Genomic DNA, 26,174 nt, shown 5'->3' with positions numbered 1-26,174 from the left:
CATGTCTGACATTTAGCATTATTTACTTAACATATTACATCTGCTGAGTGTGCACTATGCTGTCCTGTCTTGTTTGAGGTTACATCGGTCATAGCAGCTAATGCTACAGCACTGGCAATTCATTCTGATACCTAATTGAAATGTATTGCTAATCAGCCTTCTAGCATGAATGTTCTATTGTTGACTATGAGTGTGGTCAAATAAAGGAGCAGCCCAGATCATGTAAAAAAAACTGCCGAGGGCACATTTAGCCACCAATGGGAAGTCGCTCCCAGGAAATAGCGCAACTCCCAAAAAATACCTTTACATAGCTTAACTTTTGAATCGGCGCCTCCGCCATAGATGCACAAGGACATATTTTTGTGCGAAAAGATTTAACTTTATCAGGGCTTATTAAAGGTTGAATTTTAGAGTTTTGTGAGGGTATTATATACAGTACCTCAAATGAACTCTTAATTTGAATATTTTCCAATTTAAGAAAATACTCGAATGGAAAAAATTCAGTAAAAAAAAAAACCCTCAAAACATCATGAAGGCAATTAACATCTTCAAATAGTTCAATCTGCCATTGACTTCTATATGACCTCGACAGGTTTTAGCTGAAGTATTTTGGGATTTGAGCTATTTCCAGCTTCAAGGTATAATACATCTCAAAAAATTAAAGTTTTTGTTTCTTACAAAAAAATAAAAAATTTGAGTTTGTCTGAAAACTACTCTCAAAAAACTTGAATTTTCTTCAGGAAAACACAACTTGACCTTTGATAAATCTGGCCCTTAGTCTTTAAGTATTTTTAGGTGCTAAATAACCCACTGGAAGCATTTCCAGTGAGCAACAAAACACTGTGCCCTAAACAGCCCAAAATACACAGTAGAACGTGTGTAGACTAATTGTTGAACTTTAGTTCTATATTAATTTCTGCATGACTTGAGCAATGTATTTCAATGCCTCAAACATTGTGTATGTAGTAAGTTTAGTGTGAGGACTAGTGATGTGCGGTTCCTTTTATAGACCCGCTCTGCCAATGATGTCACAAAAGGGGCGGGGCGAGCAGGCACACGTCTATAAAATTTAAAGACGGAAGTCAGCATTTGTAAGGTCATGGGTGGGGAGAGCAGTCAGGAGAGCGCAACCTGGACCTGCCCGCACATCACTAGTGGGGACATAAACTGACCTATTCACTTAGAACTTCTTTTGTTAGTTAGGGATACTGCTAGCTGATTTTCCAAAAAATACTGTTTAACTGGCAAGCAATTTGCAACATTTGTGCTCTCTATAAGGGGCAAATTAGTTTATCTAGGTAAACTATACATTGTTTGCAGGACAACGTAAGCTTTTTAAATTGGCTTACATTTTGTTTAATTCCACTTCTGTTACAAGATATAGGTCTTAAAGCTTATGAAAAAAAATCAATTCTAGAAAAACCTATCAAAATATTTTATTAGATGCATAAACTGAGTTGCAAAGTCCCATATTTCCAGAGCACGCTGGTGCCAAGCTTGACAGCGTTCTCTACTGAGTTTTCAGCAGTAGCACCAGAAATCAGCATAGTTTAGATTGCATAGCCAGGTAAGTTCACCACAGAAAAATATATACACATTTAAAGTACACATTCAGTATGTCTCAATGGATTTAAGTACTGCTTTTTATTTTAAAATTCCCTAAAAGTATTCTAAACACCCCCAGAATAACATACAAGCAGCTGCAGCTCTTTCAGATACTTCCTTGTTTAGTGTGAAGCTCCATCCTCTTTTGCCTGCCTGTGTTCCCAGGCATATTCTTCTGTCCCATGTGATCATCTTTTTTTTCTCCCTTCCATGTACTTTATTTGCTGCTCTAGAGATTGGTGAGCACCTCATAAGCAAAACTATGATGTAGTGAATAAATGCTCGGCATCAGCCTCTTAGCTCTCCAGCTCCCCCTACCAGAACACTCCTCACTCTCTTCTGTGCTTCTTCTCCAGTGTGACAAGAGGTTTCAAAATGTCTGCAATCCAAACATTTTACTATCTGCCCTCTTGATTTTATTCCTTCCAAACAATTCCACCTGTTTAAAGGGGACCTGTCACCTTAAAACATAATTCCAAATCCTATTTTATGATGTTAGTCCAGCAAAACAAACTAATTACACTATAAAAATGTAAATCTTGTTTTGGGTTTTTTTTAGTCTTGGAATTACCAGTCACAGCAAGCAGGAAGGTGCCACAGGCTGTACAATTAAAGGAACAGTAACACCAAAAAATAAAAGTGTATAAAGTAAGTAATAAAAATACAGTGTACTGTTGTGCTGCGCTGGTAAACTATAGTTTATATAAATAAGCTGCTGTGTAGCCATGGGGGCAGCCATTCAAAGCTGAAAAAGGCACAGGATACACAGCAGATAACAGATAAGCTCTGTAGTTATCTACTGAGTCTCCTGTGACTAAATGGTTGCCCGCAGCTTGTTTACATAAACTATAGTTGTCTTTCTAAAGCAAACACACAGCTTTTACCAGTGCAGAGCCACAGTACATTATATTGTCATTCCTATGAAACACTAATTATTTTTTTTTAAATAGTTTTAGAATTATTTTTACAAACAATTACTACTTAAAGCAATCATTTTTTCTATTCTTGCAATGCTGGTTCGGACTCTTTTCTTGGGCTATGGATGATGTAAGATATAAAATACCTGGACATGTTTTCTTAAAATATGAACTGTGTAACATCAAACAGCCATCTGTCCCCGTGCGCAACTAGTGTTATAAGCAAATCAACAACAAGAAAAAAGTTCAGCAGAGACAAAAACACAAAACTATGAAAAAATAAAGAAAACATGTACCTCTGTGACATAATTAAGACTATAAAAGTTTTATCAAAAACTTCTAGAAGTCTTTTTTAATAAAGGGAGTTAATTACAATTAAGTGCAATTGCCAAAAGATGCTTTTGGCGACAGACATTTTTTTTTAATTTATAATATCTATATCTAATATAATCTTTACTTGGTTGCCAAGATGCAAGAAGATTATGTGACTTCCACAAGGAGACTCACCGATCAAGCATATGATATAAAGCAGTGATCCCCAACCAGTAGCTCATGAGCAACATGTTGCTCTCCAACCCCTTGGATGTTGCTCTCAGTGGTCTCAAAGCAGGTGCTTATTTTTTTAATTCCAGGCTTGTAAGCAATTTTTAATGGCATCAAAACTAAGTACAGTGCCAAGCAGAGCATTTTGTAGGCTGCCAGTCCACACAGGGGCTACCACATAGCTAATCACAGCACTTATGTGGCACCCAAGGGACTTTTTCATGCTTGTGTTGCTTTCCAACTCTTTTTATATTTTAATGTGACTCACAGGTTAAAAAAAAAAAGTTGGGGACCCCTGATATAAAGCATAGCATAGCCAGTGACTAAAGAAAATCGTTTGACATTACTCTTAGTGATTCTTGTACATATTTACTAGGATTTCTCCTTGAAAATCAATTATTCATTGTAGCAGAATTGGTATTTAGCAATGAAACATGAAGGCATAAATCCCCAGAAACAGTTGTAGAACTGCACTGGTAGAAGAGGACGTTGAAGAGTAAAACTAAATACAATTTTATTTACAAAGCACCAACACATTTTAGAGCAAACAGAAAACCTGGCAAAATAAACAAATAAAATGGCATATAGTATCTTATTCCTGCTTGCTTACAATCTAGGCCCAGGAAACAAATGGTAATGTATTTATGAGAAAGAAGAGTTTAGGATGACATTGTGCCAGTTTTCTATAGTCATCCAGCTGTAACGAAAATGTTATAATGTGATTTATAATACAGAGCATGATTGCTATTCCTAACCCATTTCTGCATGAGTGAAGGAAGATCAGGTGGTACAGCAGAGTACAGGAGAGGAAATACAGCTCTGGTTATGAAGCCAACATAAGCGGTGATAGACAAAGGTGCATTTTTAAAAGTGTGTGGTACAGGTTAAATGCATTTTGCAGAATAGCAGGATCCCAACAATAATTTACATTTATTAAAATGTTTTCGGTTAAATACAACACAGAAAGTGATTAAAGATGCATTTCTGGCTCTCAGGCAAAATGGTTGGACTACTTCATTTTGGATCAGACAAGCACATTTTCTTAGCGAAGCCTGGTAGACTTACTGATCTTCCTGTACTCCTGTGAGGATATCCTGAAAACATGAAACCTGTGAACCATTGCCTAAACAGATGCATCTCTCAACAACGAGAAGTATAAATCTCTTTCCACTACGTCAATGTTCATATTTTGGATTTAGTCTTCATAGATCTTCAAGTGCTCATACAGATTAAATAAGTAACCCAGCCATGCAAAGGCATCACACAAAATACATATTTTGAACAAGCCTTTAATGGAATCTTCTGCCATTATACAAAATAACGGTATTGTTTGCACTGCATTTCTGCTACAGATTAAAACGTAGCCTTTATAATCATTTCAAATGTTTATTTTAAATAAATCCATTTTGTCAACATTAGCAGTCTTAACTAGACATAATACGGCAAAGTAGAAATGAAGGTGCCGAATGACAGGAATTTTCTATAGCTTAAAGTCCCAGAATCCTTTAAAGCTAGTAACAAATTGTACATTTGTATATATTAAAAAGGGCAGCATACACTTTTTTTTTTTTTTAAACATACACTAGATAAACAGAACTTGTGCTCAAATACTTTCTGCCTATTCTTTTAATTAAAAAAAATATACAATGCAGTAAAAGCATTAATTTGCTTTTACACTTCCTATCTTACAATTAATTAAACACTAAGTACAAACAACCCCCTCCCTTCACCCATTGTTTTGACTGTTTTGGCTAAAAGATAAACACATGTCCATAAGGGCAATGGAACATTGCCTCTTCCATAACCAACAAAAAATTTAGCCCTACAGAATTGCCATGGGTAAAACATATTAATCATTTAGAATCAAAGGCTATTATGCTCAATTCATGTGTTATACCACAGCAATTCCTCTCATCCTCAAAGGCAAGATTATTTTCAACGGCATTATTGTCTGCGGCAGAGGCTATTTTCCACAACACAGGGGGGGTTATCAACCTCAAAGAATGAAATAGCTTCGGTTTCTCAGTTTAGCTCAATAATTTTTTTAAAACTACAAAGTTTTCTTTATTGAAACAATAGGCAAAAAGTTCAGCACATCCCTATTTGGACCTCATATATTGAAGAAAGGGCATCCTAAACCTTTGAAAACAAAGGTCCTGTAACATGAAAAGTAATTAACTAAATGCAAAAACTTAAGTGTTATTTGTATGTTAATTTCAAAATAAAACTGTAGTAGGCAAATCCACAGCCGACAACGCAATATTGTAATCATACATCAAATGCCACTAAAGAGTAGGTAGGCAAGACTAACTTTGTAGAAGTCACCTAAGCAACTAGTCTGTTTTGTGTGTTCCGCTTGCTTATCATTACTTGGTTTCTATTCGAACGCGGAGCAATGCAATATGGTAGATTGGGTCAGTGATGTACTAAAATTTCTAATTGGCATAATCAAGATATTGACATTTTTTTTCATTTATATTGTGTATCGACTTTCTAGCTTATGACGTTGCAAAATGACCTAAATAAACTGGAGTGCAAAAAAATAAAGCTAATCCAAAAATTGCTGTGTAACATGAGTAAACGATTTAGACTAGTGGCACACTTGGCAACCCGCTGTCTTTCATGCAGTCTGTACTGTGTGCACTGACAGGTACCGCATTGATTGTCTTCTTGATCCATGTGCTACCCCAATAATTAATACTCATTCAGTAAACCCCAATCAGATATATGTAGCAACATCTGAAATGCTTTTGTAAAAAAGCCAGAAGATACAGGGTGATCTACAAGGCAATAATCGGACATACATACAAACATACATACATACATACATACAGGATGAATCATGATAAAAGAAATGCCAATAAGAATGAAAGAAAATAATGAATATCGAGAATTGACCCACTATGCCCTCCCTGTTATTTCCTGAAGGTAAACGTTAGCTCTTAAAACTAGAAATTTCCCAATTAGCCTGTCAACCTAGAATGTGCCTTATCTGCCAAACATTTTATGGGACTATGACCGTTACTTTGCTTAGAGAGTAAGCATGAGATTTTATTTTGGACAATGCATTTTAAATCCAAAGGCTACAGTTTATCATGCTGCACAAAGTGTCCAGTTCCCCTTAGAAGTGCTTAAAATAGCTCTAGTGTAAAACCTGACAAAAACCAAATAGGATAAATATAAAAATGGCAGACAAAACTTCTGACCTAACTTATACCCAAGGAATAACACTGTAGGTTTGAAGGGCATTTATGATGATTGGGGGGGGGAAAGAAATGGACCTTAAACGTTTAAGATTATGGGTTTTTTTGGATTAAAAATTGTAATCAAAAGTTACACAGAGTGAATACAAATAAGATACATGCTATTCTGCAAAGTGAGGGCCTTGACACGTCACTAGAAATACAATAGTATATCAGAGGAAATGCAATTAGTAATCTTCATTCAAGTCAATATTATGCTTTACTTTTTTAAGTTCAGACATCTGAAATCCAAGTAGCACCTGCTGTTTATGGTTCTTGAGAGCTTTCATGCACATGTATCGCCTTGTGCCAATATATGATGCAACATCAGTCTTCCACATATCTAGCAATGTGGACAGCAACGCTATCTCTTTCTTGCTCGGATATGGCCTTGTGTTAAAATATTTGACTAAAAAGTCCTTTTTGTAGTCATAGGAAGTTTCTGATTGGTTTGGGACCAAAGCAAGGATATCAAGAGAAATTTCTTCAGGGTTTTCTGATGGGTCCATGTTAACTTCAACCTTTCTTCTTTTTGAAGGCACAGACAATTCATTTTCCTCATTATCTGCAATACTTGTCGGAAGAGTGCATTTTGTCTCTGCTTGAGAAAGTGACTGATTTGCATTATCACGCTCCATTCCAGAGCTGCTATCTTTAGGTGCATTGCGGCATCGAAGTAAGTGCACATCAACAGCTGAGAGTGTCATACTCCCTGTATAGACACCACAGCAATGGACACACTTAAAAGCTGGCATTTTTAATATTGTATGAACTGTTGGCATGATATGGTGCCTGTCTTTTAAATGTGTCTCATACCCTTCTGTGTTAGATAAAGCACAGTTGCAAAAGGGGCATTTAGAGTTTGGCTGGTGACCTAAATCAGTATTTTTATTCTGGATTTTAATATATATGGGAGCAGCAGTTTGAGAATTTGTTCCTGTTACTACAACAAGATTTATCTCTCTGTCTCCAAGCTCATCCTTTGACACTTTTAAGTTGAAATCGAAACGGGGGAAAAGTGCATTGCCATTTAAATCACTGGGGATTTCAAATGCTTTCTTGGAAAAGTCTGGATGTAGTTTCTTTTTGCCTAAATGCAGAATTTTCATGTGATAGACAAAGTTCCTTAGTTCATGAAACACAGCTTTGCAGTACAAACAAATCATGCCATGCATCAATAGATGTTTTAACAGTTCTTCTGACGCTAAGCACCTGCAAGAAATACATTGAATGCAATTTTCTTTCAAGATTTTCAAGAAAGAAGCTTGTGCCGCAATTGTTACACACTCTTTCGTTTCCATACTATACGAGTTATCTGTCAATTTGGCATTTCTTCTTCTTCTGACATTTCCTCCTTTGACATGAGCAACTTGCATATGTACTTCATAGACGTTTGAAGGAAAGAGCTCACTGCATACTGGGCATGACTTCCATAGTTTGGTCTCTTTACCAAAGGGACCTGGAGTGGCAGTAAGGCCTGGGCTTTTTGATTGGAGTGCTTGTGTCATCTTAGCAACAGGAGGTGATGGTGCAACAGCTGGAGAAGGTGAAACTTGCATTGCTTTATCGGTCTGCAAGTTTTGTTCTAGTGCCTTTGAAGGGTTGACAGCAGGAACTGGACACGGAGCCACCGGCAAAACAGAGATTGGAGCGAGGGTATATGTAGGTATCCCATTAACTTGCTTACCAGTTGGAATGAGCTGTCTAAATATTGGGGCTGTGAGGAAAGTGTTTTGCGCAACCCCAGGTTGATTTGCTGTAGAATTATTAGGACCAAGAGGCTGATTTACTGGAAAAACTGCAGGCCTTACTGCTTGATTCACATTGATAATATTAGGTTGTAAAGTCTGAGGAGGACATGCAAGTACTGCCGGTTGATTTACAGGAAGCAATCCTCCAGGCAATGTCTGGTTGATAGGGAGAACAGCAGGCCTTACTGAAGTCTGAGATGTAGGAACAATACACCCTGGAGAAAGGACTGCTGCAACAGATTGGTTAACTGGAAACCTTTGGGATACAAACACTGGTTGAGAAAGGGATGATTGAAGGGAGATGTTTGGATTCTGTGGCAGAGAAGCAGTTACATATTTAACTTGAGTATTAATGGAACCTGCAGCAGGTGAGTTAGTGGTTAAACCTCCTGAAGAAGTGGCGACAGCAGAGAATGTTGGCACAGCATTTTGGTTATGGGTAACTGATGTCGCCATTGTTTGACTTGGCCCATTTTGTGGAACAGAAGCTAATCTAATGGTGTGATTAATTGTGATTGGAGTATTTGATCTGGGTGCCAATATAGGTTTTCTAGGAATAAAGTCAGTTTGGATTAGCTTTGTTTGCATTTTTCTAATTCTTTCCTTACTAGTTTCTAAAATGTCACCCCTCAGCTTCTGTTCCAGGTCTCTGTGCTTTTCAGATGTCAAAATATGATACACCAGTGCATCATTAGAGCTGGCAGTTGAATTACATTGCTTGCAATAGAATTTATCAACGGGCTGAAGCTTAAAGAAAGAAATGGTGGAATTCAAGCTTACATTTGCAATGTCTTCATCTGTTTTTTCTCCAAAATAAGAAACAACCAAGTCTTCATAATGGGTCATAAGAACATGCTTTTTCATACTGTAGTATAATGTGTCTGTATAGGGGCATTTGGTACAAGAAAATTTGACCATCAGATGATTTCTGGGTATATTTACATTCTCTCTTGTGTTATTGGAAGGGGTTTTTCTAGTACTTGAGTGAAATATCCTCATGTGTTTTACCACAGTTTTTGACTGTGAAGTAAATGGGCAGCTGGGGCAAGAAGCCATAAGCTCTTGGTCCTTTTCATCATCATGATAGCGTTTTAGATGACTCTTGAATGAAGAAAGTAACTTGGTTGAAAATCTGCAAAGACTGCAGCAAAATGTCTTTGACCTGTAATCCTATAAAAGATAAAAAATAAAAATCATTAGCGAACAGCTTAGGTTTCTTTAATACTACATAAACCAAATACTATATAAAACCATATGTTTATGGAACAACTTTTTCCTAATGTGCAAAATTATGCCCACAGACATGCACCAATATTTGGTATTAATCAATAGAAGGTAGATATGGGTTCTCAGTTTCTTGGCTCCCATTGATGGTTATAGGTGCAATTTACGATATCGGAGCATTGTCATTTTTTATATTAGTAAATGCTTTTTCATGGCCTAGGATGGATCTGCAGCCTTTAAAAGTTGAACAACATACGGGTAAACATTTTAAATTTGACCTTAAACGGTTTACCATTAAAGCATTTTCCTTTATACAGAGCAGACTTGTTTCTAAAGGAACACGTGAACCACTCACTTATGTGATAACACTAAAAAGATCTGTCGCAGTACAACATTCTAGCACCAGACCACTTGAACCTAGGTTACAAAACGCAAATGCACGTTGTTACTCCATAAGAGCACTGATGCACAGGACAATTACAAGTGTTCTGCCATTAGCGCCTAAAATAGCAGATAAAGAAAAAGCAGCAAGTGACTTGGGCTACAATAGTCTTGGCTAGGGTAAAGCAAATTTATCAGATGTGAATGTAACCTTTACAGGGACAATAAGTCTAAATTCTGAGCAGTATGCAAAGGGGAACTACAGGCTATAATTTTTCTTTATTGATCCTAAAACGTAAACTTAAAACACATGTATAGGTATATCTGTTATAAACATGTATTCATAAATCAGCAAATATTCCCCAGCACTGTACAATAGAAGGGTGTAAAAACAAGTTAAATGGGAACAATCTCAAAAATTATAATTTAATATAAAAGTTTCAATCAAATAAAAATTCTGAATCGTTTCTGAAATAATCAAGTTTCTTTACTATCCCTCGCTCAGCAACCGTTTCGCTTTATTCTGACTTCATGTAGCAGTTGGGTGTCAGAGATTTATTGACAGTTCGATCCAATATATCTCATTGGGGGGGGGGCTTCCTTTCCTAGCAGATGAATTAAAGGTCACTCAAATAACTGATTCCAGTACAAACCAAATCTAATAAAATAACTGTCTTTTGTACAAATTATGCATGTAGAGACAGGATTTCTGGTGAATTTAATAGAGTGATTTCTAATACATATTCTAGGCAAACTTGATCATTTCATAAATGGTACAGAATTTTTAATTGATAGGCTGTGCAAAATAAAAAATGTTTCTGATATAGTTAGCCAACAATTTAATGTATAAAGTCTGGAGTGACTAACATAATAGCCAGAACACTACTTCCTGCTTTGCAGCTCTCTTGCCTTCCACTGATTGGTTACCAGGCAGTAACCAATCAGTGACGTGAGGCAGGGCATATGAGTTATAACTGTTTGCTTTTGAATCAGACATGGATGGTAAGGAACAAAAGCAAACTCCCTGAACATTTATGGCCCCCCTTAAAGTTGCAGACTAACTTAGATTTAGAGAGCTGAAAAGCAGGAAGTTGGATTCTGTTCCGTTACACATCCGTTACACATCCAGTCACTCCAGCCTTTATACATTACATGGCTAACTAACTATATTTGAAACATGTTCTATTTTGCACAGCCTTTTTAATATAGTTAGCCAAAAATGTAATGTATAAAGGCTGAAGTGACTGGATCTGTAACATAATAGCCAGAATACTACTTTCTGCTTTGTAGCTCTCTTGGTTTCCACGGATTGGTTACCAGGCAGTAACCAATTAGAGACTTGGGGGTGCCACATGGGTCATAATTTTCTTTTGAATCAGACCTGGAAGCTAAGAAACAAAAGCAAACTCCCTGAACCATTATGTCCCTCGTGGCCCCCTTAAAGTTGTTGACTAACTCAGAGTTAGAGAGCTGAAAAGCAGGAAGTAGCGTTCTACTATTCTAGTGTTCTATTTATACAGTTTTCATGCTGACACTGAACTGTTCCTTTAAATCTAATTGTGGATTGGTTGCTCAGGGAAACAATCGGTAATGCTTCATTCCACTTTTTACACAGCATTATAAATAGGCCCCTAAATGTGCCACAGCTGAGGAGAATTAGGTAGGTAGGGAAATACTGCAGGAAAGCGTTATAGTAATAATGCCTGTTTTGCATTGCTTAACCGTATTAACCTATGGGTTCCCTTACTGTTTGGAGTGGGTCTCCATGATACCCATAATTGATGTACTATTCCTTTCTAAAAAGTATTTAGGATAAAAATTTTGAATATGTTCATATTTGGTTAGAAGCCCATTTTTGAGCCACAAAGCAGATATTGCAGTTTAATTTGTTTGCCTAAGAAATCGAGAAACACTATTATAAGGCATAACATCTCACTACAATCTTCTGATATTTACAGGGTAGAGAAGTCATAAGATACATTTACTGTAAGTATATAATAAATATCACCATATGAAGCACATTTTCACTGCCAAGTTTATATGATGAAGTTCCAAATAATTAGGATATTATAAGTCACTGTGGCATTCAATGGCCAAAGCTTTTATAAAGGTCATGGAACTCCAAGGGAACAAGGTTACCCCTGTTGTAAAATAGGAGGATATTATTTTTCATTATTTCAGTGATCACTGAACTCTGAAATCTGATATAGAAATCACATCACTAAGCACATATTATAACTGAAATTATTAAACGGATTCTGTCTTTATTTTTACGCATAGTTTTTATTTCTAAAGTACACTATTTACATTACAAATAATTTAGTCTACCATTTAAAATTGTATTCCTGGACCAACAAGTGTATTTTTTTAGCTGTAATATTTGTGTGTAGGCAGCCAGCTCATCTTTTACTATTGAATGAAATTCTGATATCTACAAAGCAAAGTGGGTGTCAGCGAGCGGTTATTCGGTTACCTTCCAATTGTTCTGATGATAAACTGGGGGGTGATATAATTCCAACTTGCAGTACAGCAGTAAAGAGTGACTGAAGTTTATCAGAGCACAGGTCACATGACAAAGGACACCTGGGAAACAAACATATCTAGCCCCAGATTTCAAAATTAAATTAGAAAAATCAGTTTGCTCTTTGAAAAACTGATTTCAGTGCAGAATTCTGCTGGAGCTGCACTATTAACGGATGCATTTTTTTGGGGGTAAAAAAAAGGTTTTCCCGTCACAGAATCCCTTTAAAGATACAATTTACAGGATATCCATGGCTATTGTGTATTATGTGTATAATTCAAAAATGGCTCTCCTGTTATAATCTGTATCTGCATATACCGATTACAATTTGTATCTGTGAGAGATATGCAAGCTACACAGCTGCATTTTACTAGGAACATATGTTAGTCCAATCTGTGTAACACACTATGCACAAAGATGAGATATTCATGACTCTCTGATCATTCGTTCATTCTGGCTGACAAATGTACTTCATTTAGGATATCAGTGACATCAAGGGAGGGTCATAGCAAAATGAGAAAATAAGATTTTAAAGACTTGGGAATTACCTGCAAGCCTTGGCCATCAATAATCAAAATATTTATTTGTAAGTTAACTAGTCAAACCTTTTCCTAATTGTTTTTAAAGATCAGGTGAGATCAAATTCATATTCTGTAATCCAGCAGCTTTCATTTGGGGAAAATCAAATAAACATCAAGCTGATTAAATGTGTGTTGCATGAGATAATTTTAAAACTTAGCGGAGGCTTGCATTTAAAAAATAAAATAAAAAAATTCACCAATATTTAAATGAGATGCACAGAAAAATAAGGAAATCTTCTAATAAATTTCTGAATAGGTCACAAAAATCTTGTTAGAACACTTCACTCCAACATCTGTGCAACCACTGAAAAAAAGGGAATAGTGCAAGATGCTCTTTCCTCTTCTAATCTACTGCCAATCTCTAGCGTCAGACATACATTTCTGCGTCCATTAGGTTCCCATAGCGAGACATCCTCCCATGATGTACTGGAAAAATATTTGTCTCCTGGATTATAACTGTTGATTTCCTAGAAAACAAAGAAAATATACATTTTGATACTTTCTATACTAATAAGGCAAGGTTGCCAGTTTTTTAATGCGCTTGTAATATGCAACGGTTACAAATCATGCAAACAGGAAAGAGTTTCAAGCCTTACACATTATGCCAGTCAGACAGTGAGGTATAATTCCTCTATCAGTTATATATCTCTCTTCCAGGGCCATCCCACAGTGAGCTAGACAGCAATACAATTTGCACTGTGTTTTTAACTCAAAATGGAGCAAACTCGTCACAGATATCCCATATGAATTGAACTGCGTGTCTCTACTATTGTGCCCCATCTAAGGTGAGGTGAGGAAAACTTTTAATGGTCGAGTATTTCCTGTACAAACAGAAAATGTCTGGTAAGGAAGACCCAACACAAGTGCAACATTTTTTTACAATATCAGAAATGTCATAGCAGATAGGAACCACCCACACCCACTGAACACCTCTCCCCCCAGATGATTACATGGACAAATTAAGGCACTCAGATTCTCCATATTTAGCCCCACTGAAGCACAACCCACATCTTCCTCACCAGTTTACTATCCTAGCAAACATCAGCACATGGTATTTACTGGTCAGCTGTTTAAAAGCAAACTTATTATTGGTTGTGAAACCGTGAAAATATAATTTTAACAAACGGTGCAAGTGGCCAAAGATGCCATTTAATGAGTACTGCATGTTGTTAAGGTTTCTTTAACTACTACATGCACTTGTTTTACATATATTCAATGAACAGAAAATAATCTGTTTATTAATCCTCACACTAACCACAGCATGCTCATTATTATTATTAAAAAAAAAAAAAAAAAAAAAGGCAAAATTAACTTTGTTTCACCTCTTTTCGTTTGCACTGCTACACTTTCAGATCCTACAGGTAGAGGGGAGGGAGGAGCCTACTCCAGCAAGCAGGCTGACATCACATCCCCCATCTGCCTTACATTATGATTTGTCATCATATTACTACTGATGTTTATTTCATTTGTCATTTCACAATATAACAGTGTGTCTGTCATAATTATTGCTGGGGTAAAAAGATTAAGTTCCAAATTTCCATTCTGTGCATACGCTCAGACATATGGACTAAGCAGCTTGTTAGCATGCTACTATTAGACTGAACTGAAATATTCATAATTGCTAATGCCACACTAACTTCTACTGCAAACCCAGGGATGGAAAGTTTAACCATTTGACTGACCATCAAGCTCCATAGCTACTTGTTTGCTAATAGTAGTACATGCATTTTTCACTGTTCATAACAGCAGACGTGAATTAGCCAGAGGAAAGAACAGAGCATGTAGAGGTACAGTTTCTGCTGTACCCTTTTAGCATTAGTGGCTGAGGCTAACTCAGCAAGGAGGTAGGCAATCCCTTTCAAAGGTGGATCTCTAACCCTTTAAATCAATAGTCAAAAAGTATCTTTAGCAAAACCCCTATTCACCAACTAATGTTATAAAGATTGTATATTGCCTCTTTAAAGAGCAGCTTCTTGCATTTTTATTCCCTTTATTAGGAGACTTCACCCACTGATATATCTATAGTAAGGACTCTTAACACCTTTCTGCTTTGCATTCTGGTGCCAATATCCACCACATGTGTCTGATCCTGGGGTGCTGGCACATCAAGAAGTGTAATCCCATATTGCAGACTGAGATCCGCTACATGTAAAAGCCTTTATCTGTTTAGTAAAGCAGATACAAGAAAGCCACCTGCAGCACACAACAGCTATACTGTAGGTCAGGGCGGCCTGCAAACCCCCCCTTTGTGGCCCCCCACCTACCTCCTTTGTTTGCTTACCATGTGTAAAATTTAAATGGTATCACTACAGAGATTAACTGGCCCCAGCATTGTTTACACCTCAAATTCAAGATAATACCCTGCATTGTTCACACCTGTGACCCCCCCTGTATTGTTCACACTTGACACCTCCATTGTGCACTTTGTCACTGTATGTAGTACATATTAGAGTAGTCCCAATAGGGTTCCCTGTCTCTTGCTCTGTTCCGCCTTCCATATGCTCCCTGTGTGTGTGCCCTGCTCTGCCTGTGCCCTGCATGTGTAACATAAGCCTGGTATTTGTTCTGGGGGTTTGTTAGCATTTGAAACTAAATTATGGTTAGGGGCACCTAAGGTGTTTTATCATGTGCTGGGGGTGCGGTGTTATCCATGGGGAAGAGGAGGTATATGGATTTAAGGGTATGTCTTAATATGACAACTTTTTTCACATCTTAATGATAAGGGATATCCCTGCAGTGAGCACCAACCATTTGGTTTTTTGGTGTGTTACCACAATTAATGTAGACATGATCTCGTGGTAACATGGTTTGTGTGGTTTAAAAACAGGGAGTGGTCAACACTGGCTTCCATTATCAGCCCTCCACTATGTAGGCCGGAAAAATTTCGGCCCTCTGTACCACAGAAGTTGGACAGCAGTGCTGTAGATCAGAGAAACCATTTACCATCAACCCCAAAGAATCCTGGTCTAGTTTAGAGGAGTGTTTTATCTTACACATACAATCAGCTGCCAGGTCCAGTTTTCAATGTTCTCACTATAGAAAACTAAATTATAAGTTACACAAATTACTGAGAATTCTGTAGATCAACTGAAAATTGACAGCTAAATTATTCCAAAAATTCAGCAAGACTCAACTGTAAGTGAAAACCACAGCTGAAGCCACGATTGTAAACTACGATACAAGATTTCCATTGCACTCTGGCTCATTTTGTGATTTGTCATTTACATAAATAAATCATCTGCACACCCTTCTCGACAATACCACATCCTATGGGTTCCAAGATGCAGTTCTTTGTTATCCAACATTTGGTCAATTCCTATTTGGAGAGCTCCTAATTAGAGATCACCATTGAGTTTACAATCTAAGAGGGTGGGTGACTTACAGGAGCACAATACATTTTACAATTCACAATGGCTAGGGTGTTGGGCCAGAAATGCCTCAATTTAAGCAGATACCATGCTATCGATCCAAGAGGGAGATCAGAGTTTAGCTTTTCAAGAAGACATTTTATGTAAAAAAAAACAAGAATGTACCAATGCATTTTACTCTTTTTCAGATATAGAAGTAATGTGCTTGAAAACGTTGTTTAACCACTTTGTTGAAAATTTCTGCAAAAACCCTACTAGTCCCGCCCATCTGTTCCACTTCCTGCTACCTCCTTTCCCAGGCTGTGCAGGGTAGCCGGCAGCACTCAGCACTGTAGGCTAGGAACCAGTAAGCAACTAGGCTGACCTGATAGGGAACTGAAGCCTGTCTTTGCTTCTGCCAGGGACCGTTAAGACACACCCACCCCTCATTTGAAATAGGGACCAGTAAACATCAAACATCTGTCAAAAGGAACACCACATTTCTTTCCTTCTATTGTGTATACATGGGCTTTTGTATAAGACTTCTTTATTTTAGCTTACATCTCCAGGGCATGGCTTGAGTATGCTCTCCCCTTCCCTCCTCCCCGCTGTAATCTGAGCTCAGAGCTATGAGTGAGCAGGGAGAGACTCAGGCAGGAAATAATGTCGAGGCAAGCTAATATGGCAGCTGCTAACCTAAACAGATTGTCTAGGGCCGTTTACTCAAGTATGCAAAAGCATTCTAGAGAATAAAAATGGTGTTCTAGCTTGCACTGTTGTGGCTGATCTAATGGCAAATTGCCTTCTCCTTTAAAGATTATATTAATTTTAAACACAATGTGAAACCAGCACCATATAGTATACATAATGGCCTACAAAGTTAGTTTTTTATTCGTTTATACTATAGGTCTCATTTATGACGAAAGGAGGAGCAAGACATGGATGTGGGTGGCACACAAAGACAGCCGCTCAGAGAGTTACAGTTCTCCGTGTGATTGCGTGGGTTTCATAGAGTATTTCTGTTTCCCACACTTCACAGCCAATTTCACCTGGCTGCTTATAAAACAGATCACAGTGTGTGTTTATGTGATAAGGACCTTAGACTGGAAGCTCTACTGGGGAAGGGCCTGATGTGAATAATGTATAATGTCTGTAAAGCACTGCAGAGTAGTCACCTTACATGGCCTATGCCTTAAAGGGGTGGTTCACCTTTAAGGAAACTTTTAGTATGTTATAGAATGGCCAATCCCAATACATTTTTCAATTGGTTTTTATTATTTATTTTTTAGTTTTAGAGACGCTTTACTGCTTTCAAATCGGCGTCGCTGACCCTTGTAAAAAGCAAATGCTGTGTAAAGCTACATATGTATTGTTATTGCTACTTTTTATTACACATCTTTCTATTCAGGCCCCCTCCTATTCATATACCAGTCTTACTCAAATCACTGCATGGTTGCTAGGGTAATTTGGACCATAGCTACCAGATTGTTAAAATGCAAATTGAAGAGTTACTGAACAAAAACCTAAATAACTCAAAAAACACAAATAATAAAAAATGAAAGCCAATTGCAAATTGTCTCACAATATCACTCTCTACATCATACTAAAAGTTATCTCAAAGGTGAACAACCCCTTTAAATCAGCTGTTTCAACTGTGGTTCACAACTGTGACTCTCCACTCAAAGAAGCCTAATGTAGCAATACACGCCCTGACTAAGTAATTCAGGCTAACATCTGGTTTACCTCCAATGAAATATTTTTTTTGAGATTGTGCGCATGTCAAGTAGGTTACACACAAGCTAAGGTAAAAAAAAAATGCAAATCACAAATCACATAACACATTTTAATATCAATTTGCTTGCATTCTCAGTACACTTCCCATTGCCTTCTATTGTATGTATTTAGATCGCACAATGCTGACCTTTAATATTTACTTTATCCCACCTAATCACACAATTTGTAATTGTGATTATTAAGACGTGTGCCCCTTAGTGTCTTGAATATCTCTAAAATAACAGGAGGTGTTTTCATTTCAACGCCTATATTTATCTTTAGCCTGTATTATGAGCTATGGTGGGCAGCCAAATGTTGGGCCAGGTAGGTAGGTGTGTGTAGGGGGATCAAATTAACTAGTGCCGAGACCCAAGGCAGTAATTGCAGGGAGAAAAGCCTCATGTACGTTCCTTATTTGGTTGCTGGAGACAATAATAACATTTCAAATCCATCAAAAAACAGAACAATTAGACAAAAATGTGAATTTCCCCTTAAAAATGCTCATTACATTGTATTAAACAGAGAATACAGTGTAGTGTAGTACTGTGTAGATGTAATAAAGTGGTCACCACTACTGGAGAAAATGGCCCATATGCAATTTATTGGTTTCCTGCAAAGCAGACACCGTCATTTTCATGATGAGTTTAGGTGGCCATACACGATTACATCTACTCGTTTGGCGAGGTCGCCAAACGTGCCGATCTAAACTAACAGGTGGGCGCTAGGTGAATCCAAACGTTCGGCCCTGCGGCTGAACGATCGGGTTACAATGCTGCGAATGGGCGCCAACAGGTTGCAGGACTGCATCAATTAGAGGACCGATATCGACAGTTAAATCTGCCCATGTATGGCCACTTTGACACTGTGCAAAATACTGTAGTTTTGGGGAACAAAATTCAGTTTGTGTGTATTTATGGTCCAGCATGCTTTCTATTACTCACAAGACTTCGTTTCTGGAAACAATGCTTTCCTGCATTATGAAATGCTAGATATACACTCCAGATAAGGCCTCAAAGGTCACCCCCATACAATAGTCTATGTTTGCCAATGTGCACTAATTTATAGTAACCATCTCTGAGGCTTATTTGCATTTACTTTACTGCTGCATGGATATATTCGACCAAAAAGAACAGAGAACCAACAGACTTTTAGAGAAAAATGAAATGGAATTATTAAAGATTATACTCACCTCTAATAATTCTCTACAGCTTTCAAGACCAATCTGAAGCAGAATTTGTTTAACCCTTTTTCGTGCTTTTCTAATTTTTTCCAGGCTGTTAACAGGCGGTTGGAACATTTTGAAAGTGGTGCTGAAAGAGACAAAAGAAAATTCAGAACAATATTTTGGGCTAGTTTGCTATAGAAATCACCCATTGATGCACACAGTATCATGGACACCTAGTCATATCCATTACACCAGATTAAAATAAGTGGAAAGCACTACAATGTAATGAGATTTTTATTTCATTACATAATCATGCATAGTATTTATAGGAATGAGAAAGCAGTTTACATTAGTAACTAACAAGATTTCAAGGCAACTACACTGAAGTGCTTAATATTGTGTATATTGGTGATGCTACCCACACACAGTCATACAGTTTGTCATTGAATTATCAGGTTTGAATACGTGTCAGCCAAATTGAATCACTGATGGAGAATACACCTCATGTCATAACCTAATTGGTCCTTTTCTCCCCATCTATCTTTAGTGTGATTTTGTCCCATTCTTGTCCAACATGCTCAAGGTTGTTGATGTTATTCTAACGATGTCTATATACCTCCGTTTTTAAACAAAGATCCTCAGGTTGATACAGATCAGGGTCATGGATTATCCAACCTCCCCCTAGAAAAGCTGCAGCTGTTGGCGGACATGAGTTTTTAATACCCAAACCTGACCTGATGATGTCACTGTGAGGGGGGAGGAGTGCCTGCCAGTTTGCCAAAAACGCACATTGAGCTTCCCCCCCCCCCCAAATCAACCCAATACGCGCATTTTGGGCCAGCAGATACAGTACATCACTAAACCTTCCTTTGAGTCGCTGCACTTTTATTCACCTTGAGCCACTCCAGTGTGGGGGATAATCCCTATAAAAAGATACATTTCCCCCCTACTTTACCAGGAATCTATAGTGGTTACCAATGGTGGTCTCTAGAAAAATATCCGTCATAAAATCCCATATTTGGAACACTTATTTAAATGGTCTGCTCATAAAAATAAAAAAAAATTCTATTGATAAATGTCAAAGATTAACCCAATATTGAAACCAAAAGTCCGTCCCACCAGGTTGTGATCACATACAAACAAAGGTATGCATAAATGCTATGTTTCATCAGCCAATCAACGGACAGATTTTTTTTCTTTAGCACATTTTCCCGATACAGTTAAAGCCTACATTTCTTCCTGTCAGGAGGTGGAAGAGCGACATACAAAACATCACAAAACAGTGGCCCAAGGTAGAAGAGCAATATTTACAGACATAAGTATTCTAAATAATCTTATAACATTTTTGAAGTCTCTTTAAGAAATAACATATCTGTAAGGTTTTTTGTTTCAAACATATAGTACACCTTTCAATTAACTTTTAGTATGATGTTGAGAGTGATACTGTGAGAATTTTTAGTTTGTTTTCATTTTTTATCATTTGCTTTTTCAGTAAACCGGTTATTCGGGTCCAAATTACCCTAGCAACCATGCATCGATTTGAATAAGAGACTGGTATTTGAATAGGAGAGGGCATAAATAGAAAGATGGGTAATACAATTTGGAATAACTACTGTATACATTTGTAGCCTTACAGAACATTTGTTTTTAGATGGGGTCAGTGAACCCCATTTGAAAGCTGGAAAGTCAGAAGGAGAACACAAATAATTCAAAAACTATAAAAATTAAGGCCAATTGAAAAGTTCTTCTAATTAGTAATTGTTTTTCAAGGGTATTTTCAGTAAAAACAAACAACTGTCTTATTAACTATTGCCCTTAAAGGGACTGTTCACGAGGGATGGGCGAATCTGACCCGTTTCGTTAAAAATTCGCCACCGGCAAAATGTTGCAGACGCCCATTAAAGTATATGGGCGTTAAAAATAAATTTGCCGCGGGTCGAAATTTTTTTGCCGCGCGTCTTTATTTTGACACACGACACCATACAAGTCTATGGGTGTCATTTTTTCGGCGAAACGAGGCGAAAAAATTCGCCCATCCCTACTGTTCACCTTTTAGATCATTTTTAGTATGATGCAGTCATATTTTGACACAATTTGCAATTGGTTTTCATTTTTTATTTTTTTAAGGTTTAGCTTTTTATTCAGCAGCTTGCCAGTTTGCCTTTTAAGCAATCTAGTAGCTAGGGTTCAAATTACACTAGCAACCATGCATTGATTTGAATAAGAGACTGGAATAAGAATAGGAGTGGGTCTGAATAGAATGACGAGTAATAAAAATTAGCAATAACAATAAATTTGTAGCCTTACAGATCATTTGGTTTTTAGAAGGGGTCAGCGACGCCCATTTGAAAGCTGCAAAGAGTCATAAGAAAAAGACAAATAATTTAAAAAAAAAAAACTATAAAAAAAAATAATGAAAACAAACTGAAAAGTCATTTTTCCCCACTAATTCTAATCTTCACTGTAGCTGGACCACTATATTTGGATTACAATCAATTATGAATGAAGCAACCCTCATAATTAAAGGATCTCTCACTTTAAAAATTATAGCCCTTCTGATGCTCACTCAGAGCAGCAATCAGAGTGGGGTATATGTGGCCATATTTTAGTACGATACAGGGGGCACAAAATGATGCAGCTGTATGCCCTAGTACAGGGGGTAGGCAACCAACTCCGGAGCCTCATGCGGCTCTTCATCCTGCGACTCGGTCTTGCCTGTCACCTCGTCTATACAGCCCTCACTTGCTGGCGGCTTTTTCAGTGTGCGACCACGGTAAGCTAATGGTGGGAAGCCGCCAGCAGGTTTGAGGGCTCTATAGACGTCCCAGGAGTGACAGGCAAGACCGAGTCGCAGCAAGATGATTCATCATGGTCCTAACCACGGTCACACAAGAGAGGGAAGATCAGCATGGAGCTTCAGAAACAGAAGTCACATTAAACACATGAGAACACTAGCATTTAATAGGGCTATTCAGAGTTTCATTTATTTCAAATTTAGCCTACACACTGCACTACTGTTTGTTGTATTCTATTGTTGTAACAGTTAAAATTAAAAAAAAAAGTTTAAAACTTTTAAAAGTTTATAAGCGGCTCCAGACTATTTTTCTTTAGTGGAAGAGGGGGGCAAAATGGCTCTTTTGAAAGTAAAGGTTGCTGAGCCCTGCCCTAGTACAAGGGTCTAAGTATTCTGGTATAGTTTTATTTAATCTCTATGTAGAAGCTATGAGCAATTCTTCTTGTAATGCAAGTTATAAATATTATTTTTTATTTTCATTTATTTTACACCATGCGAACACTAGATTTTTTTACACAGTGAAGCCTGCCGATGTGTGGTGTATTATCCCTCTGTTTTTACACCACATAACTAATAATATGCCCCTATTTTTCCCTGGAACCACAACTAAGTGAAAGCTACTTTTCCAATGAAGAAGCAGTAGCAACTAAATGTTGACGATAAAGGGGCCACAATCAAATGTTCCAGTTTAGTATAGGAAAATACCAATGATCATTGTTATGTGTAGTCTGTTGCTGCTAGGATTCTGTTCTCCTGGCTACTAACCACACCCAATATGAAATCAGCCCCCACCCCTCTCTGGCTTTGTGATTGGATCTAACCTCGCCACAGTGAAATTGTTACAAGGAGATAAGGAAGGTTGTGGCCACAAAGGTACAAAAGAATATTTTGCAAGGCCTCAAGTTAAATTAAGTGAGGAGAAGCAAGAGAGAAATAAGTAGATTATCTCATTAAACACAACTGAGAAATAAAGATATATTGATTATAGAAATAAGGTACTGAATTTACTGCCAAAAAGTATAGATGCTCTCCTAGTGTGATGTTGGTTTCAGATGCACATACCTTTATCTAGAGGTTGTAAGCAATATCTCAGTATTAAGCAGGCACACTGGAGTCCCACACAGACAGGCGTAGTAACAAAATTCATATTATATTATGTAATATACAAGTATGGGACCGGTTATCCAGAATGCTTGGGACCTGGGGTTTTCCTGAATAACGGATCTTTCTGCAATTTGGATCTTCACACTCAAGACTACTAGAAAATCATGTTAACATTAAATAAACCCAATAGCTGATTTTGTTTCCAATAAGTATTAATTATATCTTAGTTTGGGTCAAGTACAAGGAACGGTTTTATTATTAAAGCACTGCGTATCTTGACAGCGCTATATAAATAAATGATGATGATGATTATTACAGAGAAAAAGGAAATCTTTTTTAAAAAAAAAGAAATAAAAAAAAAAAGGATTATTTCGATAAAATGGAGACGGCCTTTCTGTAATTAAGAACATTCTGGATAAAGGGTTTCCTGATAACATATCCCATAACTGTATATACGGCCCAATGCATTCACAGGCAGACTATACTACTTAAGTGCGATAGCACTTTACACAATGTAATTAAATATAGATTTTTTTAAAAAATACATGTGTGAGATTCTAGGAGTGCCTGCTCAGCCTTGAGACATTGGGGCTAATTCATCAACACTGGCAACATTTGCACCTGGGCAGTAACCCATAGCAACCAATCAATGGTTTGCTATTGTCGCTCTTCCTGCGGATGGCTGAAATAATCTACCGTAATTACTTGTTGGTTGCTATGAGTTACTGCCCAGGTGCAAATGTGCCCAGTGTTGATAAATGAGCCACATTGTGTTTTAGAGAAGAACTTACATCCCTATACAGATTACACTCAATTCACTTTTCTGCAACGATTGACCCAACGTCGATTTTCTACAACTATAAAACCTATACATCTTCATCAACTTTGCTTACATCAAACTAGCCAGCGCCTCTGCTGAACTGGGACAGAGGCACCAAGGTTTGTGCGTGTTAGGAAAAAGGAATGAGACAGGTCAGGGATAGAAGGAAACCACCAATGCAGGCAGAAAGGAAGAGATTAATTAAGTTACATATAGCTGCTAGTAAAAAAATACAGCAGCCCTCGAGGTTGAAGCTGCAATGAGATAGCACAGCGTGGGGTAACACCAACTGCATAATATTTATTTAAAAAAAAAAAAATTATATCTATATCTGCTCACACACATTTTTTCCATTGGGGCTGTACTTACACAGGCGTGTGTAGGCGCCGAACGCAGGTTGAGACGCCACATGTTGCATTTTTCCTGCGTTTGGCGCCTACACGCGCCTGTGTGAGTACAGCCCCAATGGAAAAAATGTAATGCGGTTGAATGCAGAAAAACGGAATGCAGCAAAACGGAATGCAGGGGAGCGCAGCTACAACCGCTTGTGAGTAAGAGCCCTAATAAAGATACAGGTATAGGATCCCTAATCCGGAAACCCAATATCCAGAAAGATTCAAATTACAGAATTGCTGTCTCCGATACATTATTTTATCTAGATTTTTAAAAATGATTTCCTTTTCTCTGCAATAATAAAACAGTAGCTTGTACTTGATCCCAACTAAGATATAATTACTCCTTATTGGAAGCAAAACCAGGTTATTGGGTTTATTTCATGTTTAAATGAATTTCTAGTAGACTTAAGGCATAAAGACCCAAATTACAGAAATTATATATATATAGCACCCAGGTAGTATCGGAGTCTTTTAGGATTACACTGGAAGATAAATACCCCACAGAGAGTCGCACAAACCCAATTAAAGTCTGGTGTTAAAAATCAATCTGCTGATACAAAAGTTTATCTAGCCACATGTGCACTGTAAAGTCCAACTGGCCAGACAATAAACATCCATTAGGGACACTGGGCTAAGCTGTGGCATCAGATGATCCAAATAATGAAAAGTAGTAAGGAGTAGTGGCCGCTGGCAGTGTCTGGATGCAGGAGAGGTACCACACACACAGCCTGACTGCCCCACGCACATAGCCAGCCTAGCTATAAACACAGCATTTGCATGAAATGAGCAAGAAGTGAATAGAGGATGATGGGAGTTGTAGTTCCCTCCAGCTGCGGCTAGACTACCGGCTCTCAAGCGCACAAAGAACGCACCGCTCATAGCTGTCACATCCCAGTGGAACTGATGGAGATCTAGTTATGGAGGTGTGTGTGAGGGGGAGAAAGAGAGATAGTTCGCGCCTTCCGCAGCACATGTTACAGCCCCAGTGTTGCCCCTACCCGGCAGTGAGCGTACTTACCCGGCAGCGCTGGAGAAGAAGCTGCTCCTCTTGTGTGTGCGGGACTCAGGTCCGCCTCCTCCTTAATTAGTTTTCTTCTTTTACTATTTCTCAATGGGCCAGTGAATGCAAATGTCCCCTCCCCCGCTGTGTATGTGTGCCCCCTACACCGTGTGGGTGGATGCGTTTGCGCCCGCTCCGCTCCTACACGGGTCCCGCCACCAACACTCCTTCCCCCCCAATCACTCACCGCTGCAAAATGGCGGCCGAGTTGAGCGCAAGGAAGTGACGTCAATTACCCTACAATTTACATACAGACTAGTGTCCAATCAGGCCACGCCTTGCCTTCACTCAATATTTGAGGGGGTCTATATTAGTGGCTATTTTACACAGAAAATAATAATTAGTCAAATTTGGGGTTCAAACTGTTACCCAATTGGCCCCCTCAATCATACAGGTGTACCCTCGCCTTGTAATCTCTCCAAACTCCCCAGTAAATTCAAGATGTCGCGTTACTTGATAGAAGTAGATGACGTCAGGGGGGGCGGGATAAATGACAACGTCATGACGAAACTCAATCACGTGTCTAGACCCAACCCATTGTATGCAGATAATGTGGGCGTTGTCAAGTGTAATGCCTCCCATAATAAAACAGCCAATAGAAAAATACCATCAACCTTGAATTTTTTTTTTTGTCCTTATTGGAGGGACTTGGGTTTTGTGCCATTAGATTTTATCCTATAGAAATGATTATGGGAAAATAAAATATTGAGGAACAAAATGTCTGTAGTATTTTAATTTGCAGCGAAAAATATGATTAAATACAATCCATTGCTATTAACTATGCCTTTCTATTTATTACACTTAATAGGACAGTGAAGGGTTATTTCACAAAGGTTACTGTGTTTATATAGTGATGTTATTAGGGGGTTGTAGTTGTACATAGAGAGCACATTTGGGGGGGGGAGCAGAATATAAATAATCAGTCATTACTAATACATTCCCCAAGTCATA

General features: G+C 37.9%; 1 protein-coding gene across 8 annotated transcripts; it reads right to left on the bottom strand.

Moving 5' to 3' along the window:
• Positions 1-3,562: 3,562 nt before the first annotated feature.
• Positions 3,563-25,645, bottom strand: adnp2.L (ADNP homeobox 2 L homeolog). Of its 8 annotated transcripts, none has more exons than XM_018266629.2 (4): positions 25,411-25,644; positions 19,075-19,195; positions 13,143-13,232; positions 3,563-9,228 (listed from the first exon to the last, which is right to left on the bottom strand). In XM_018266629.2, the coding sequence occupies exons 2-4, from the start codon at positions 19,180-19,182 to the stop codon at positions 6,496-6,498; spliced, it is 2,931 nt and encodes a 976-aa protein (XP_018122118.1). In that variant the 5' UTR covers positions 19,183-19,195; positions 25,411-25,644; the 3' UTR covers positions 3,563-6,495.
• Between the last annotated feature and the right edge of the window lie 529 nt (positions 25,646-26,174).

This window comes from Xenopus laevis, chromosome 6L, assembly GCF_017654675.1.
Source record: "Xenopus laevis strain J_2021 chromosome 6L, Xenopus_laevis_v10.1, whole genome shotgun sequence".
Lineage (NCBI taxonomy): Eukaryota > Metazoa > Chordata > Amphibia > Anura > Pipidae > Xenopus > Xenopus laevis.
This window is presented reverse-complemented; position numbering and strand designations above follow the sequence as displayed.